Below are 15,519 nucleotides of genomic sequence, written 5' to 3'. Positions count from 1 at the left end.
GACTTGTTTACCACAAAGCCCAGCATAATTCTGGAGGCTCTCGAGGTGTGTCCTAGCACACTTGCACCTCTTGAAATAATTTGATTGTATGCAGAGCTGTTATTTTAGTGGAACGTGTCTTGTATGTTGGGAAAACAGTCTGTGTTAAAATCCTGAAATGCCTGTTTAAAATACTGTAATGCACTCATCCTTTTGACGTTCAAATTGCTGTTGATGTTTGATGCTGATCAAAGTTTATCTGACTTTCAGCAGTTGAGGCTTTGAGTCATTGGGATAAAATACATTGGTAAGGTAAGAGACCCGATTGTCTGAAACTTCCCCTCCCTGCTTTGTATACACACTTAGAACTATGGCAGCTTTAATGAAATCTCGGAGGATTTCTGCTGGATCTTTTCACTCTGTTGACCACTACACCTAATATCCATCCATCTCTCTCTTAATGATCCTGAAGCAAATACTTCCAGGTTGAAAATGAGGAGCAAACTTGCTGGACGACCCCAGAAGTCCCCCGTGCTCCTTCACTGATTGCGTGGAGACTGTAACTTGGCAGGAGGTCAGAAGGAGTCTGCATAATACGCTTTGGAGATGTCAGTGAATGCATGCTTCATGGAAGTGCTGAGCTGTCACCTCTCCTTCGCATCTGATACAGATTTCCAGATGGGATGCTTCAGGAAGATGACACTTGATTTCCCAGTGTTCATTTAAGCCACAGAGATGTGATGTTGAAACCATAAGCTGATCACAGCATATGTAATTAGTAATTTTAGTGTTCTGATTAGCCAGCTTTGAACAGATCGTCTTTGATGTGTCTGAGTTAAGTTCATAAGAGGGTTGACAGCTAAATGTTTGCTAGGTGATGTGGCCAGCCGCAGCCATGCGGTTGAAAGGAAGGCAGGCTGAGCTGCTGCTGTGTTAGTTTGTGCAGGTGGTTCAATATCCTGAACTAATTTTGAGCTCTATCCTTTTACGATAGACAAAGGAAAACTACAAAGCTGTGGAGATCTGTTATGCTACTTTTCCACAACCCATTTAGTCAGTCTTCTGTTTTGTAACTCTTTGGTGTAACCATACTGAAGTGTCTTACCAACATTTTTAATCTACGTCCCGTTGTTTGTATCTGCCTCATTGCCGTACGTGGTGCTGTAGCACTTCTGGAAAGTCTGCTCTTAAAGTCTAAAACTTTCACAAAGTTACACTGATTTCATCACTTACGTGGAAGCAAAAACTCGTGGTGTTGAACAACTCTTGCTGAAAGAGACCTGGAGATAGAAATGTCCTCTGTTGGAAGTCCTTCTGAGGGCTCCAGAGAGACTCGGCAGAGCTGAAGCTGTGCCTGGGCTGTCTGTCGTTCCTCTCGGCAGCCTTCCTGCCCCCGGGCAGTAACCCTGCCGTTTCCATGTGCTCATCGGCTCAGCTGGGTCAGCACCGTGGTGTTCGGCGGATAACAGACCAAGAAACAAATCGTGGCTGTTCACGTGGATCCAGGTACACCTACCCTGGTTGTGTTCTTGAGCAGATGTTGCTAGTTGAGTCACTAATTGTCTTGTCACTCAGAAGTGATTATTTTCAATAGTGCTTGATGGATTAAATAAAATGAAGGCTTTTTTGGAGCCAAAGTTACTAGTGTGCTCAGAGCCTTTTAAGAGCTGCCCGTTGCTGAGTGCAGACTCCCAGGACCTTTCTGCGGTGCTGCTCGTTCGCTTTGTGCAGTCTGGCTGTGTCGCTGCTTCTGGCCAAAAGTTACTTGTTCTTTCTTCGAATTGAAATCAAAATACCTGAAATGACTTTGATTGGGATTGAATCTAGATGGTAAAGCATGTGAGAAAGAAGGTAAGGGATACTTGACTGATCTTCCTTTGAAAGGTATTATTCCCAGGGAACTTTCTCTGCTGTGTTTTGTTATTGTTTCTAGTATGTTTCTCCTAATTTTCGCTGGCTAAATAGTTTAGATCTCACTGCAGGCACTAAAACAAGCAAGGGCAGAATTAAGGCAAATAGGCATTGTCTTGAGATTGTGCTTATCAAAACTCTTCTAACCTCATCGTTAATGATAACTGGAACACAAGTAAAACATACTATGCTAAAACTCGGCTGTTCCTGGCCATTTCCTGCAGAATCTGTATGTCCTGCTCTCTTCTCTTTCTTCTGGTGAGGTTGAACTTTTGGGTACCCTAGCTGGAGCTAACCAGTTGCACTTGCCACCAAATTCAATAATAACTGTCAGGTGTCTTCGTTCAGAGCTCATGTCAGAGTGACTCAGCATGAGAAACAAGAGTCTTCAGATACTAAGTTGGAGATTCAGAGAAAAGTCAAGGGTCTGCTAGAAACATTTGAAAAATAATAATTTAAAAAATCAAGCAACTGTCTTCCCTGTCTGTGGCTTTTAATTGCCATTAACTGGAGCAAACGCCTATCCGCCGCGTTCGCTTTTCGGCCAGCGTGAAACTTCTGCGGATGGATTGCATTAAATGTGTGGTTTGTTTTCTTTGTCAGAATTTTGTTATTAAAACCAGTCCAGGTGAGCAGCTGTGGTTTTTAAAGGGACTTTAGTTACCTCTGCTGTAATGCTGAAGGGGATATAGAAAGAAATTTCACTGTAACTGGAGCCTCTCTCTCTCTAAGATTTTCTTTATCTCTAAGAAGGTCACTTTTCTTTTTGTCACGGCCGAATCTCGCCAGACTAGCTAGTCTTTGCAATTACTTCAGTACTTTTCCGTTGTAATTACTGGATTTTAGCCTTCTGAAATCTGGCGAGCTTCAGCACTCAGCTTGGTTAAGTGCCTCTGTAAATGGGCAAAGTCCTGAAATGCCTGCTGATGTGACCAGGCACTCCGTACCTGAGGAGACCTCCGCTTTCCATCCGTTTTGGGATGGCCAGCTATTGTGGCTGTTAGATGTGATCGCACTCGGCTTCAGAGGTTACAGCTGAAATCACAAAGCAGGAGAAGGCTGACAGAAAACAAATATTTTATTGGTATTGGACTCAAAATTGGAGATGGCACTTTCTAGTTCCAAATTGCTGATATGCAGGTCACCATCTCTGCCTTCCGTTTGTCTTGATTTTGATGAATCCCATTTTATCTCAGTTTACTTCGGTGAGGGCAAGTGCGCGCGTTTGCAAAACAACTGTAAGTGGTTTTCAGAACGGCAGCAAGGAAACAGCAGGTGAAATCAGGCCAATGTGCCATGGGTAAGAGAGACGTGCAGGGCACGGAGGGATTTTACAGACAGAGTGTGAAAGGAAGACGGTCCAGTCTTCTGGGCAGAGGGGAGAGTATCTGAATTTGGAGAAAACCAAAAGCTTGGAGATGGTTTTGAGAGGCTCACCTGCCATGCAGAAGAGGAGCTGGGGGCAACAGGACATGTCCTGCTGGGGGTGGGGATGTGGAAGGGGGTGGGTGGCAAAGCAGTTGGCTGTGGTTTTGGATGAGATGGTCTGTTGATGGCTTCCATCTAGGCTGCCTGAGCTCTGCCACAGGGATGATGAGGACTGTCCTGGTTATTTAGGTGCTGTTGCACAGGAGATGCTCACCTGCAGGTGTCTGGCATCTTCATGCCGTGAGGCTGGAGGGAGGCTTTGCTGCCAGACGCTCGCCAGTGCTTTCCCATGAGAGTCGTGTGCCACTCGAGCGTGTTGTCCTGTGGTTTGTGCGCTGCTGGAGCCGAGTGCTCCCTTGGCCGGAGAGCTGGCTGGTGACTGTGTGCTGCACAGATGTGCATGTGGATGTGCAGATGTGCCAGTAATGTCTGCCGGAGTTGCTGGCTGAGAAAGAATAGAGTAATGCTGGCAACAACAACCACAGTAGTGTTTATTCTTATGTCCAGGTGTCAGGATTTTCGTCATCTTCAGTAGTCTGACTGCAAGATGGCAATTACAAATCATTGCACAATATTACTTTAATCAGCAGTTGTGCAGCTGGGGAAAGACCTATTGTCTTAACTGGGAATCCAGATCACCTGTGTCGGGACCGTCCAGACCCCGAGTCCTGCGTTAGCTAACTTGGATCCTTGAAATATCCCCCACTGGATTTGGATTTGGCATGAATGCCAAGCCTCATGACTGCGGGCTGACCAGATGCTTTAATGTCTCATTTCTGGATTTTATTGTGGGTTTTCAGTGTGATCCACCTAAACTTGCACAGCCTGCCAGAGTGCAAAATGGAGAAATGCTGAAGGGGGGGGGGGCAGACATTTGAGCTGCTACTCAGATGAGTAATTCTGTGAGACAATGAAACTCTGTGCTGGAACACTCAAGCTGAATAGCAAAGAGAGTTCTTGTGGTGGATGTCTTCCAGTTTAGGACATGATTTTTATTATTCCCTCTTTTCCCTTTGTACTGCTTTTTCATTTGTTTTTGCTTTTAAGGATATAAGAACAAATAGTAGCATATGTTTGTATGTTCTTGAGCTCTGCAAAGGTTCTCAATGCTTTCAGCATGTTAGAATTGGGAGAATTGTGTGTGGATGTGCGCTGACAGTTAAATACCAAATGTTAATACAATTTAAATCATGGTACAGTGCTGAAACTAAACAAAGCACTAGGTAATGTGGTGTTAAAAACAGTCCTGCCACTGCCCCAAACTTTACTGAGAAGCACCCCGCAGGTGTCATCTAATCCATTTATTTTTTGTGTGATTCTGTATCTGTTAAGCCTGCAGTAATATCTTACCAAGATTGCTGTTTCTTCTGAGTAGGATGAACATTGGCTTATCTTTTCTTCTGCAGTTTCTAAAACAAGTTTTTTCACCAGAAATAGGGCAAAACTTTGTCCCTGTTGACTTGCAGAGGAATTCTAGAAGATGCTGTAGTTGCATCTGTGGCTGTCAGCCTCAACCACCAGAGGCTGGTTGTGCTTTCCCTGTGCTGTGTGTGGACACCAACAGATTGGTTCTTATTTGTCTAGAGCACTTGTCTCTGCTCATGGCTAGGTCTCGCTGTTAAATAAGGCTTAAGAGTTGTAGCTGATAAAAACAGGAATATTGTCTGTTAACGACACGCTGTTATGAAAGGTGGGGGATGCCCTCTGAAGAGGGGATCTAAATTTTGTCTGCTTTTCCTAAAGTGAGCCCAGAAGAGGGCAAGAGTGCAGCAACAACGATAAGCTGTATGAAAAGCAGGGCTGTTACCTTCTGTGGCAACTAAGCAAGGGTTTGACTCCTTACTACTGATGATTACATTTAATTCAGATGGGCAAGTGATCTGTGCACGGTTTCCCACTGGAGATTAATTAAGATTAATTAGTAAGAAAAATTAAATGCTCTTTGGATAAAACAAGGCATGGTGTTTAACACACAGCCCCCATCCTGTTTTTCTGTGTAGGCTCAATGGGGCTTAGAGGAAATTTCTGTTTCCGAGTACTGTAGTTGTTGTAGGAGACACCTTGGAAATGGCTCGAAGAGAAAGAAACTGTGCTGCAGAGACCATGAGTTTGTCAGAGATCTGGTTGTTCTGTAGGACAGGTTAATGCAGGTTCGGGTGCCAGCTGAGTGTACGGATGGTGAGGGCACTTTGTTGTACGGGTGCAGCCTTAACTGGGTGAAGGCGGGAGCTCGACTGGTGTGGATGGCAAGCAGTAGTTATGCACGCGCTGCATGTGTTCCGAATTAAATCGCATTCTTCCCTCTCCTCACATTCCTGAAATCCCACAGCAGAGATTTGTCCTGTATTTTTCTCCAGAATTTGGCTGTAAAGCAGTTACAAGGGGAGAGGAAAGATTCAACGTGGTGCTTGGCCCCGAGAAGCCGTTCCTGCGTTTCCCTCCTCCCTGTTGATCCCGCGTGCCGTGTTCGCCAGCCGCTGGCCTGGCTCGCGCGGGCCGTGCGAGGGAGCTGCCTGCTGGGCCCGGAGCGGTCCCGCCTGGGGCCGTCTGTCCAGGAGGCGTTCTGCAGACTCAGGACAGGCCGATTCAATGCATCATAGATTACTTGCGCTATTTTTGGCATCATCTCCTGATCTGGCAAACCAAGAGAGCATTGTGGAAAAAGCGTTTTCTGCGTTTGCCTTTCCTGTCCAGATAGCTGGTTGTCCAGGGTCCGGAGCCAACACGAATATAAAGGTGTTTTGAATTTCCTCCCCTGTGTACAATGGGAGTCTTTGTCTAAGGCTGAGGCACTTTTCTCAAGTTTTCTCTGTGTGTTTGACAGTAGTTTTCTGCTCCAGGTTCTTCTGACGCCGTTCCGCTTTCGTTCTTCTGCCGCCATTGTCCGGTTACAAATGGCCCGGCAATTCGTTATGTACCTGAGTCTCCGAGTGTGAAGCTTGGTGGCAGGATTGCCCCATGGCCTGGCACGGGGGCACAGAAAGGCAGCACGGGGCGGCCGTGCATGGGGGACAGCCGTGCGCGGGGGTCTCAGTGGTGAGGATCAAAAAACTAACGAGTGCGTTTGTGTTCGCATTGCCTGGGCTCTGCAGCAGTTGGGCCAGGGGCAGCTCCTAGTACGACAGGTAGAAGTTCTCCTTGTGCATTAAATGGGCTGTAATAAACACAGATGAAAAATACTAGCCCGAATAGAAACCGCACGGGTCAAAAAATTGGGCAGAGCAAATAGGACTCGTGCTTGCAATTGTAGAGAGAGATTGTGCCTGCTGAGGCAGGCATCAGCTCTGCTGCAGCCCAGCCATTAGCTGCCTCCGTAAAACCGGAGTGTCCGACAGGAAGCTCTTCTTTCGCTTTCTCTTGTTCATACAAATTTTCTAAAATTAAGTTGAGGGTAGAGAAAAGCACTAAAAATTGTATTTTTGCCATGTAAACACAGCATGTCCTGAAATGCGTGGGACAAAAGTCAAGTCTGAAAAAATGGAGGAGGAAGGGCAAAATCTGAATGAGGCAGGAAGACTGATACTGTTTGGTGGGTCCCGTGCGTTGCAGCTTCGGATCGCTGGCATTCTATGCTTGGGCTGTGAGCGGCCACTGTTACAGGGCCAATGTGCTGCATGGTTTGAACTCTCAAGTGCCAAATGTATTTTGCAAGGTAATTAATCAGAATAATTAATTTTTGCTTCCAGAGTATCAACAGTGCTTTCGGTGGTATTATGGATAAAAAGCAGTGATTATTCCCTGTCCTCCTTCCCAGAACATCTCCACTTGGCTGTATGAAATCTGTAAGCTGGCCGAGGGGAGGCGAGTTGGACTGAAAAATGACTGTATGAGACCACAGTATGGTCTGGTTTCCCAGAACTAAAGGTCCATAGGTGCGTGGGATTACGGATTACCCACTAACAACCTCTCAAATTTAGTACCAGTGACTTGATAAGATGGGCTGCTTGACAGAGCTGCCTTTTGCTTCTTAATCCTCTTCCCTTCCTGAAAGGCTCCTGCTGGTAGTGCCATACCTGCTCTCCCTGCTCCTGCCCCAGGGGCTGGCAGTGGAAACAGCGACGGGCGCACTGTGCGAGGCCGAGCGGGCTCTGGCAGCGGTGCTGGGCACAGGTGCTGCCAGCCTGTAGCATGGCAGCAGATTTGGGGAGAGCAACAGCAGAGCACGTGTTAATGCAAGGAGAGGAGAAAATAGTTCCCACCGAGGGAGATGCATCTAGTGCCAAATTTCAGCTGAGAGTGGGACTTTGGTTTTGCACAGTGCCTTGTTTCTGGGAAGTATGATGCAGAGATTGAAAAAAATGAGAAAAAGATTGTTCCAGTGCTTTGTTTCACATTGAGGATGCAGAGAGCCACAGATTAGAAAAGACCTGCTGTTTGTTTCTCCTGTCCTCAGCAGATCATTCTCTGGTGGCTTTACTCTTCTTAAAAGGAATAAGTAGGGTTTTTTCTTACCTGGGATAACTGGAAAATTAATGTAACTTTTATTGTAGAGTGAGTACTCTTCTATCTCCACATAGTGTGATTAAAAACGTAAAGTTTGCTGAAGTGTGGGAAGACCCTGTCTGTGTCGGGACTGGAAAGCCGCTCCTTGTCTCATTCCTTCAGCTGCAGCTGCTGGCTCCCTGCCTTTCCCTTTCCTCTGCTCTTCCAAAGGGTGATTCTCACCATTTCCTCTTTGCAGATTTTTTCCCTTGATATGGTGTCTTCATTCCAATGCTAAACTTACTTGTGAATGCCTCTTTTGGGGAGGAAATAGGTGATGTTAATGCTTTTTATTTAATTTTGCGAAAGGTCTCTGGGCATTCTGTGTACACTGGAAAGTAGAGGAGAAAGGAAGGAAGGGGTTTTTGCAGGAGAAAAATTGGCAAAAATCTTCCTTTCAGTTGTGATTAATAGGTTTTTCTTTTGGGCTCTGAATGCTGTGTTTGTATTCAAATTAAGTGGTTTCTGGGGGAACGTCCAGGAATAGATGTGGGGAGGGGATAAAAACACATTCCAGAAAGAACCTTGGAAGTGCACGGCACTGAATCGGATGCCATTTGTGCATCTCGTCCCTGTCGTGTGTTCTTCTGCCGTCTGGAGGCTGCGGTGTCTCCTCTGTTTGCAGGACCCAGGGTGAGGATTCTCTTCTGTCAGTGTTTGAGATGTGCCTGGTGCTCCATAGTGGTGATGGGGTTGGATGGGCAGGTGCTGGAAACCCGCAGGGCAGCTGCTGGAGCGTCCCGGCTGGGCCCTTCTCTTGCCGTGAGGATGGTGGGGTTCTTGGGCAGGCGAGGGTGAGCACAACAGACCTGCTGCTCCTCTGCAAAGTGCTTTTTTATTCCTGTCCCCACTTTTGTGATGTCGCACCTGTGGTGTGTTTTCTCCAGCTGGGAACTGATGTTCACTTGGACTTCTGTATGAGAACTGGAAGTAGGGCAGAGGCTTCACCTGTATTTTGTTTAGCTTGTTTTTCCTCCATTTTCCTCACAAGGGCAGTTTTCCTTCATGGGAGACGTGAAAGCTCGTTGTTGCAGTACCTGTAGTTGAAGAGTATGTTACTTGTCCTACAGCCTCGGTGTGTATAGGATGGGGTGTGAGAGAAGATCGTGGTCCCTTCTGAACCTTGGAAGCAGAAGCCATAGTATTCTTGTCTTCTGCAGGCAGTGGGAGGCTTGTCTGCCTTGCCTGTAGCATCCATTTCCCTCGTGCCTTTTCCTCGAAACCCTGAATACAAGGGAATTTGGGATTTCTGGGCTCAGCTGACTGCCCACGGTGGTGAGGAAGCCATGTGTTGTCTGATGTGCCATGGGTTCTGGTGGTACGTGTTCGGAGAGAGAAGATGGCAGGCTCCTGCCTTCCCCTAAAGCGTGAGATGTTGGAGACGCCTACGCACAGCGTGAGGTTCCCTTGCTGGCTGCTGTGTGTCTGTGCCCTCATCCCTGATAACTGATCCAGGCAGGCGTGTTTGTCCTGGACCAGCCTTGTTAGCTGGAAAGGTCCCCATCAGAGACAAGCTGCAGCAAACTGCCTCTGTCATCAGGTGGTAAAGAAAGTAATTAAATGATAATTCTGGGGAAAAAAGCACTTAAGTGTACGCCATGACTTAGGTGACAGCACGCTCACTGCTGGGAGGACTTATGCTTGATGGCCACTGTGTGTTGTTAGTTCTTTGTATTTTCTTTGATTTAAAGCTTCATGCTAGTAATCTAATGAACATTGAATTGGATTTCCAGTACAGTACAGTTTGGTTCAATAAAAACACATTTATACTAAAGGTTAATGAAAAGAATTTTGCTTTCATCAAATTCGTTAAAAGTGGTTCTACAATCAAGACTTACTAATGGAAAAGAGATTAAATATTCATGTCTATAATTTCTCATGTCATTTCTGATTTTCCTTGATCTCTGCCTCCCCGGATTGTATTCCAAAAGTGTCTGAAAGCTCTAATGAAATACCACTTTGGATATTAATTGGAGATTTATCCTGTTTACGTAAAAAGACTTCCACAGACGCGTACTAAATGTATCTTGAGTGCAGGTTTCTATGACGGATGGAGAGAAACAGTGGTGAGGTCTTATCCATGAAAACAGTACTGGGAGCCAATCTCAGGGAGCAGTATTATGTTCTTAAAACATTATTTGTGCTTCTTTAAAAGTGTTTTATCTTGTGTTCTGACAGCTTTCTTTGTGCTATTGAAATATCTTTGAATGAACCAAAAGTGCAGCAAAGTTTGCATCAGAAAGGTATTAGCTGGACATGAAGATAAAACCTGAATAATGGGCATCAAAGGTGCTTGAAGATTCACATGTTTTTATAACATAGTGTTCGGATGTACGTGCTACAAAATACACCTGAACATTTTGAGTAAATATTGGATTGTGGTTTCTGTGATCTCAAGGATCTTCTGAATACCCTTTGAGACGGAGCTTCGCTGTTGCTTTATGTGTGAGCAGAACCCATTTCTCCAGGTCTTCCTTTGTGTGTAGGTTCTTGGTATCCCAATTTTGGGAGATGTGGAAGCTCTAAGGCTTTGCAGCTGCATATTGATGTTGCTGATGTAGAAATAGAAACTTATGGTGACAAGAGATTTAAGTTACCCTGAAGATATTGCACAATCCCATTAATGGTTTCCTTGGAAAGGAAGAAACGAGGAAAAGTGCTCTTGTAAACACGCTCAAAATTATGCATGTCTTGCCTCAGTCTGAGTAGTGCATATATGTGTATTATATTTGTGTCTATATATTGCACCCAATTAGTGGGACAACGCTGCATGGTGTCTGCATTAAGGGATGCAGGTGGAGAAAGAAGATTTGGCTCTTGTCTGGATCTTTGCGTTGTGTTTCTTTGCAACTCGAGCTTTCAGCGCGTTTTGGTCTCTATTACTACTACATGTTTAAATTGTGCTCATTGGCCAGAACTGATGAGAAGGGAAGCAAGTAACTTGTATGTTGTGTGAGCCAAGCGAACAGAAATGGAGGTCTTGAGAATGAGCATTTGCTTATAAGTAGATAAGAAGTAGTAATTGGCCAAGTCCAAGGGGAACGCTTTGCCTTCATGGTAATTACTACCATCCCTGGTCTCCAGAACAGTTCAGATGCCTTGCAGAGGTTGCGAAAGTCATTGCACCGAGGGCATAAGCGACTCAGGTTGGTTTTTGACTGTCACCGTGGTGTTGGGTTTTTCTGATTATAGCTAGCATGACCAGAGAAGCCAGAATGTGATTGTGTAGCCCAGCGTCCACCAGCAGGAGGTCACGTGCAGATTTGTTATTTGTGACTTCTACCAAATAATTAATTGGCATTTCTTCTTATTCCCTCTGTTTTTTCAGGCATACTTCCGACAGGGTGTGGCCCTTCAGTATCTCGGACGTCATGCAGATGCACTGGCAGCGTTTGCGTCAGGGCTGGCGCAAGATCCCAAGAGTCTTCAGCTTCTGGTTGGCATGGTCGAGGCCGCCATGAAATCTCCCATGCGAGGTGAGCACCGGGAGATTTTCGCAAGGACGGTGATATGCTGCTGGGGTACTTCAAGGTTGTAGTTTCTGCGTGACTGCCAGCATCTGAGAGGGGGAGAACCTGGAGGCCAGAAAGGAAAGATTTCTGGATTTGACTTATCACCTGCCGACTCAGCAGACGAGAAACGAGCCCAAAGTAGGAGGAGAAACAAAAAAATTCTTCTAATTCAATGAGACAGCAAGATGGTGATACTCAGCTCGAGGGGCACTGGAAATGAATCAGACTGGTGTTGTGCAGCAGTTCCAGTGAAGTCTGTGCTCATTTGTCTTTTGTCCAGTACCAGTGCAGATGGAGAGGTGTGCGCTACCGTGGCCCTGGCTTCATTAATATTGCTTGGAACAACTTCCCACAGTGGTCTGGTGCTTGGCCGTTGGGAACAGGGATTTTTAAATGCTCCGGGCCACTGTTTGCCCAGAAGAGTATGTCAGCAGCTTTTCTATGGTGTTAATGTCTCTCAAAACACTGTGTTCCAGACGGCAAAAGGCTGCTCTGCTGATTCACTTATATGCAGGAAGAGTGTTGAAATCATTTGCACCTTGGAGCCGTATTAGCTGTACACTGTTTTCCTCACTTTCGTAATGTCCCCATTTCCAGGATTTTCCTCTATAGAGGAAGGAGGTAGCCTCCTCTTTGCTCTGTTTCTCTTGCAAACTTTGTGTTGCATTGTCCTAGTAGTATTTCCTAGGAGGGAACATGGCAGTTCTCATCCTCAGCAGATGCTGCTGGGCGCCCCAGGGCTTAGGGGTTGAAAAGTGCTGAAATGAAAAAAATATCCCTGTTGGTGTTTCCTTTTTTGTAGTGTTTTTCTCCATCCTCTAAAATGAATTCATCTTGAAGTTGCTGTCCTATATAGCAGTTGCCTCATGAAGCTAATTTCACGTGGTACCCGAAGGTACTGCGGTCGCTGCTTAGAATGCAGGTGATACAGTATTTCTGTGTAAGCATCTCCGAATCCGGCTGGATGGTCTCACGATCCTATTGCACTGCAGCTGTGTATTTACACTGCTTCTCCCCGCTGTGCTTCTCAGTGTTGCTGCTTTCCAGTTGTTATCCTCCCACTGACTGGTTTGGCAGATTTTGGATTAGCCATGCTTATAAAGTACTAGTTTACTTTGAGGGTGTGTATATACTGTACTACTGTCATGACTGTGCAGCCTTGCTCCCACTGTGCTAAGCACTCTGCAAGCACGTAAGTAGCTGTTGTGTGTTGTTCTGGTCCCCTTACCAAGAGCTTGCTGTCTAGGAGAGACACAGAAGATCTCTCCGGGTATTGTCCGTGGTACAAAGCCAGTCCCTCCTAACTAGATTCGACCAGGATAGTAGATTGTTCAAAGCCGTAGAGAGACTGATGTGAGCAGTAGCTTCCAGGATACTTGCATTCAGAGAAAGAAGAGGAACAACCGGAAAGGCAAAGGGCTGAAAGTGTCAGTGGTGTGCTGAAGATGATTAAATGCAGGCACTGGGGGACTGAGGAAGCATGGGTCTGCAGTACGTAGAGGTGAAGGTGAAACTCCCTTCCCCAATAGCAGGATCCGTGTTGCTGCATCTTTCACCTGACGGTGGCTGTTTCTTCGATTATCATTTGCTGTTGCACAAGAGCAGTAATGAACTCCATATCTGCTCTTCTATTACCATGCTTGTTCTCCCTTTCCTACTGGAGCTCAAGGTTACCAGGAGCACTTCCCTTGTGTTTTCCTTTTTCTTCCTTTTTCCTTGTCTGTACCCCTTTCTCTCCCTATATTTGCCAGGATCACCTGGCTGAAATAGTAAATAGGCTCCTTAAGACAGGAACTGAGCTTATACCTGTTCATACCATGATAAGCATGGTAAGCAGTGGCATGTTACAGCAACTGTTTGTCCTCTTATGTCTACCTTTAATCCCAGGATCTAACTGGATATTAGTAACCAGCATCGCATTCACACTGTTTGCATCTTCAGAGGAGAGTTAAAATCTTCTTTTGTTGTTGTTTACACACTTGGTTGTAGAGGGGCAGAAGTGATGAAAACAGGGAGCAAGTGGCTTTCTGAGGTTTCTGTGGTAGCATTGGTTCAGGTGAGAGCATCTAATCAAGAAACGCCACTTGGTCAGCAAATTCTGGAGTCGTGTTATGTTGGTGTCCTTGATAAAACATCTTGGCTGCATTTTTCAGTGACAATGATGGAAGCAATTGGGCCAGTTATAAGCAGTCTGGCAGGTCCAGTGCTGTCATTCTGCAGGAGCACCCTTTCCTCCAGAAGAAGGAGCAGCTTCTTTCTGCAGTTTTTGTCACCTCTCTTAGCGCACATTGCATGCTTTGGTATCTGGATAGGCACAGATTTTGCAGACTTTCAGCTGAAAGTTTGTGCTGAAGGAGGAGAAACTGCAGTGCTCTTGGACACTGCTGGTGGCCCATTTCCAGTTTCTTACAAAACTCCACAGGTGCTGTCTGTGTTCCTTCTGCCATTAGGCCAGTTTTCAGAGCTCAGTATGAGATTGCTCTGCATGTTTGTGCTGTCTTCCTGAATTGCTTTCTGCAAGAAAGACCTTAGCTTGCTAGTTGATCTGGCTTGATGTACTAGATGTTAGATGATGCCTTTGAGCACTGAGTTCCTGTAATAAATCTTGATTTGATTTGGGCAGTCTGACCCTTAACTCATATGCCATTTGGTTACCAAAAAATTAGGAGGAGTTGGGAAGACTTGCATTTCTAGATGCAAGTAACTTGATTTGTTAAGTAACTGCCTTCCTTTTTGTGTTTCAGAGTCCCTGGAGCCCACTTATCAACAACTGCAGAAGATGAAGCTGGACAAGAGCCCCTTTGTTGTGGTGTCTGTGATCGGTCAGGAACTTCTGACCGCGGGCCACCATGGGGCCTCTGTGGTGGTGCTGGAGGCTGCCCTGAAGATTGGCACTTGCAGCCTAAAGCTGCGGGGATCAGTGTTCTCTGCACTGAGCAGCGCGTACTGGTCCCTTGGGAATACGGAGAAAAGCACTGGATACATGCAGCAGGACTTGGACGTAGCCAAGACTTTAGGTGAGAGTTCTCCTTTCACTTGCTTGAGTGCTGGATTGATACAGACGGAACAAATTAACAGCTGTATTAATGATGAGCATCTCTTTATTATGCTCGGGTTTCTCTGGGATTTCACAAGCTGCTAAATCAAATCTGAAATTTCCGAAATGTGCAAACTACCGGCTTGTGCAGCCCTTACACCTGTGTGCGTGAGGGGGCAGATGGTCGATGAATATGCCAAGGTTTTACAGGGTCCTCTAATTTTCTGGTGTCATGTATGTGGGAACTGGTCTTATGCCCTGTGTAGACTTGGGCTCAAAACCTTAAATGAGTCTTAAATGTTAAGCAGTTTGGGTTTTTTTTCAAGAGTTAGATGGAGAAAGGTACTCAATCTGAGCTTCTAAGGCAGTTGCCAGGGAAAGAACAAATCAGGAATGAGACAATGGTTTAACAAGAGGGTTTAAATAATAAACAAATTGGAAAATCCCTCTCGTGTCTGGTATACCCTGCACAAACAACACAGCTTTCAAGCTTTCAGAGTGCCGTAGGAGAGGAGACAATATGTGAGACAGAGAGGCATAACCTTGCAGAGGTGGAGAAGACAGTGACTGAGGGCTCAAGCTGGGAGAGGTCACTGTAAGTATAGGGACAACTGTCTGGGAGACAGCAGTAGATGTGCTTTGTGTCTGAGCTGAGCTGTGCTGCAGAGTTGCCTTCTGGAGAAATCTGGCATGCTTTTTGGGTTTTTAAAGCCTTGGGCCATTGACTTACTTTCACAAACAAATTGCTAATGTCAAGCAAAGAATGAACATAGAAGAGTGGAAAATTGCCAAGTGTTAGGCCAAAGAAGAAATTAAACCAAGTCTAAATATAAGGTTGATGGCAATTGTAGAAGTTTCTGAAGGCCAGAGGGGAGGAGAGCTTTGGCTGTGTATTAAACATAAGGATGAGTTTGTTCTGATACTGGTTCTCACACTGGAGGATCACTTGTACAGCATGTTCCAGTCTTTCTGCTGGACTTCCAGCGACGCCTTTGCTAGCTAACCTTTGTTTTGTTTGTATGTGACTCAGGTGACCAGACGGGAGAATGCCGAGCTCATGGAAATCTGGGCTCCGCATTCTTCTCCAAAGGAAATTACCGGGAGGCCCTTACTAACCACAGACATCAGCTGGTGCTCGCCATGAAACTCAAGGACAGAGAGGTAGGAAGC

The 15,519-nt window shown here is 45.8% G+C and overlaps 1 protein-coding gene across 2 annotated transcripts in view; it reads left to right on the top strand.

Annotated features, from left to right (window-relative positions):
• Positions 1-15,519, top strand: part of TTC28 (tetratricopeptide repeat domain 28) — a 156,944-nt gene that overhangs the window by 83,220 nt on the left and 58,205 nt on the right. For both annotated transcript variants that reach the window (XM_086623402.1, XM_086623403.1), the window contains exons 3-5: positions 11,129-11,276; positions 14,057-14,329; positions 15,380-15,510. In XM_086623402.1, coding sequence (XP_086479528.1) covers positions 11,129-11,276; positions 14,057-14,329; positions 15,380-15,510 — 552 coding nt within the window. The remainder of the gene's footprint in view (positions 1-11,128; positions 11,277-14,056; positions 14,330-15,379; positions 15,511-15,519) is intronic.

Source organism: Tauraco erythrolophus, chromosome 19, assembly GCF_009769465.1.
Source record: "Tauraco erythrolophus isolate bTauEry1 chromosome 19, bTauEry1.pri, whole genome shotgun sequence".
Lineage (NCBI taxonomy): Eukaryota > Metazoa > Chordata > Aves > Musophagiformes > Musophagidae > Tauraco > Tauraco erythrolophus.
Note: the sequence above shows the minus strand (reverse complement) of the source record. Positions and strands in the feature narration are given on the sequence as shown.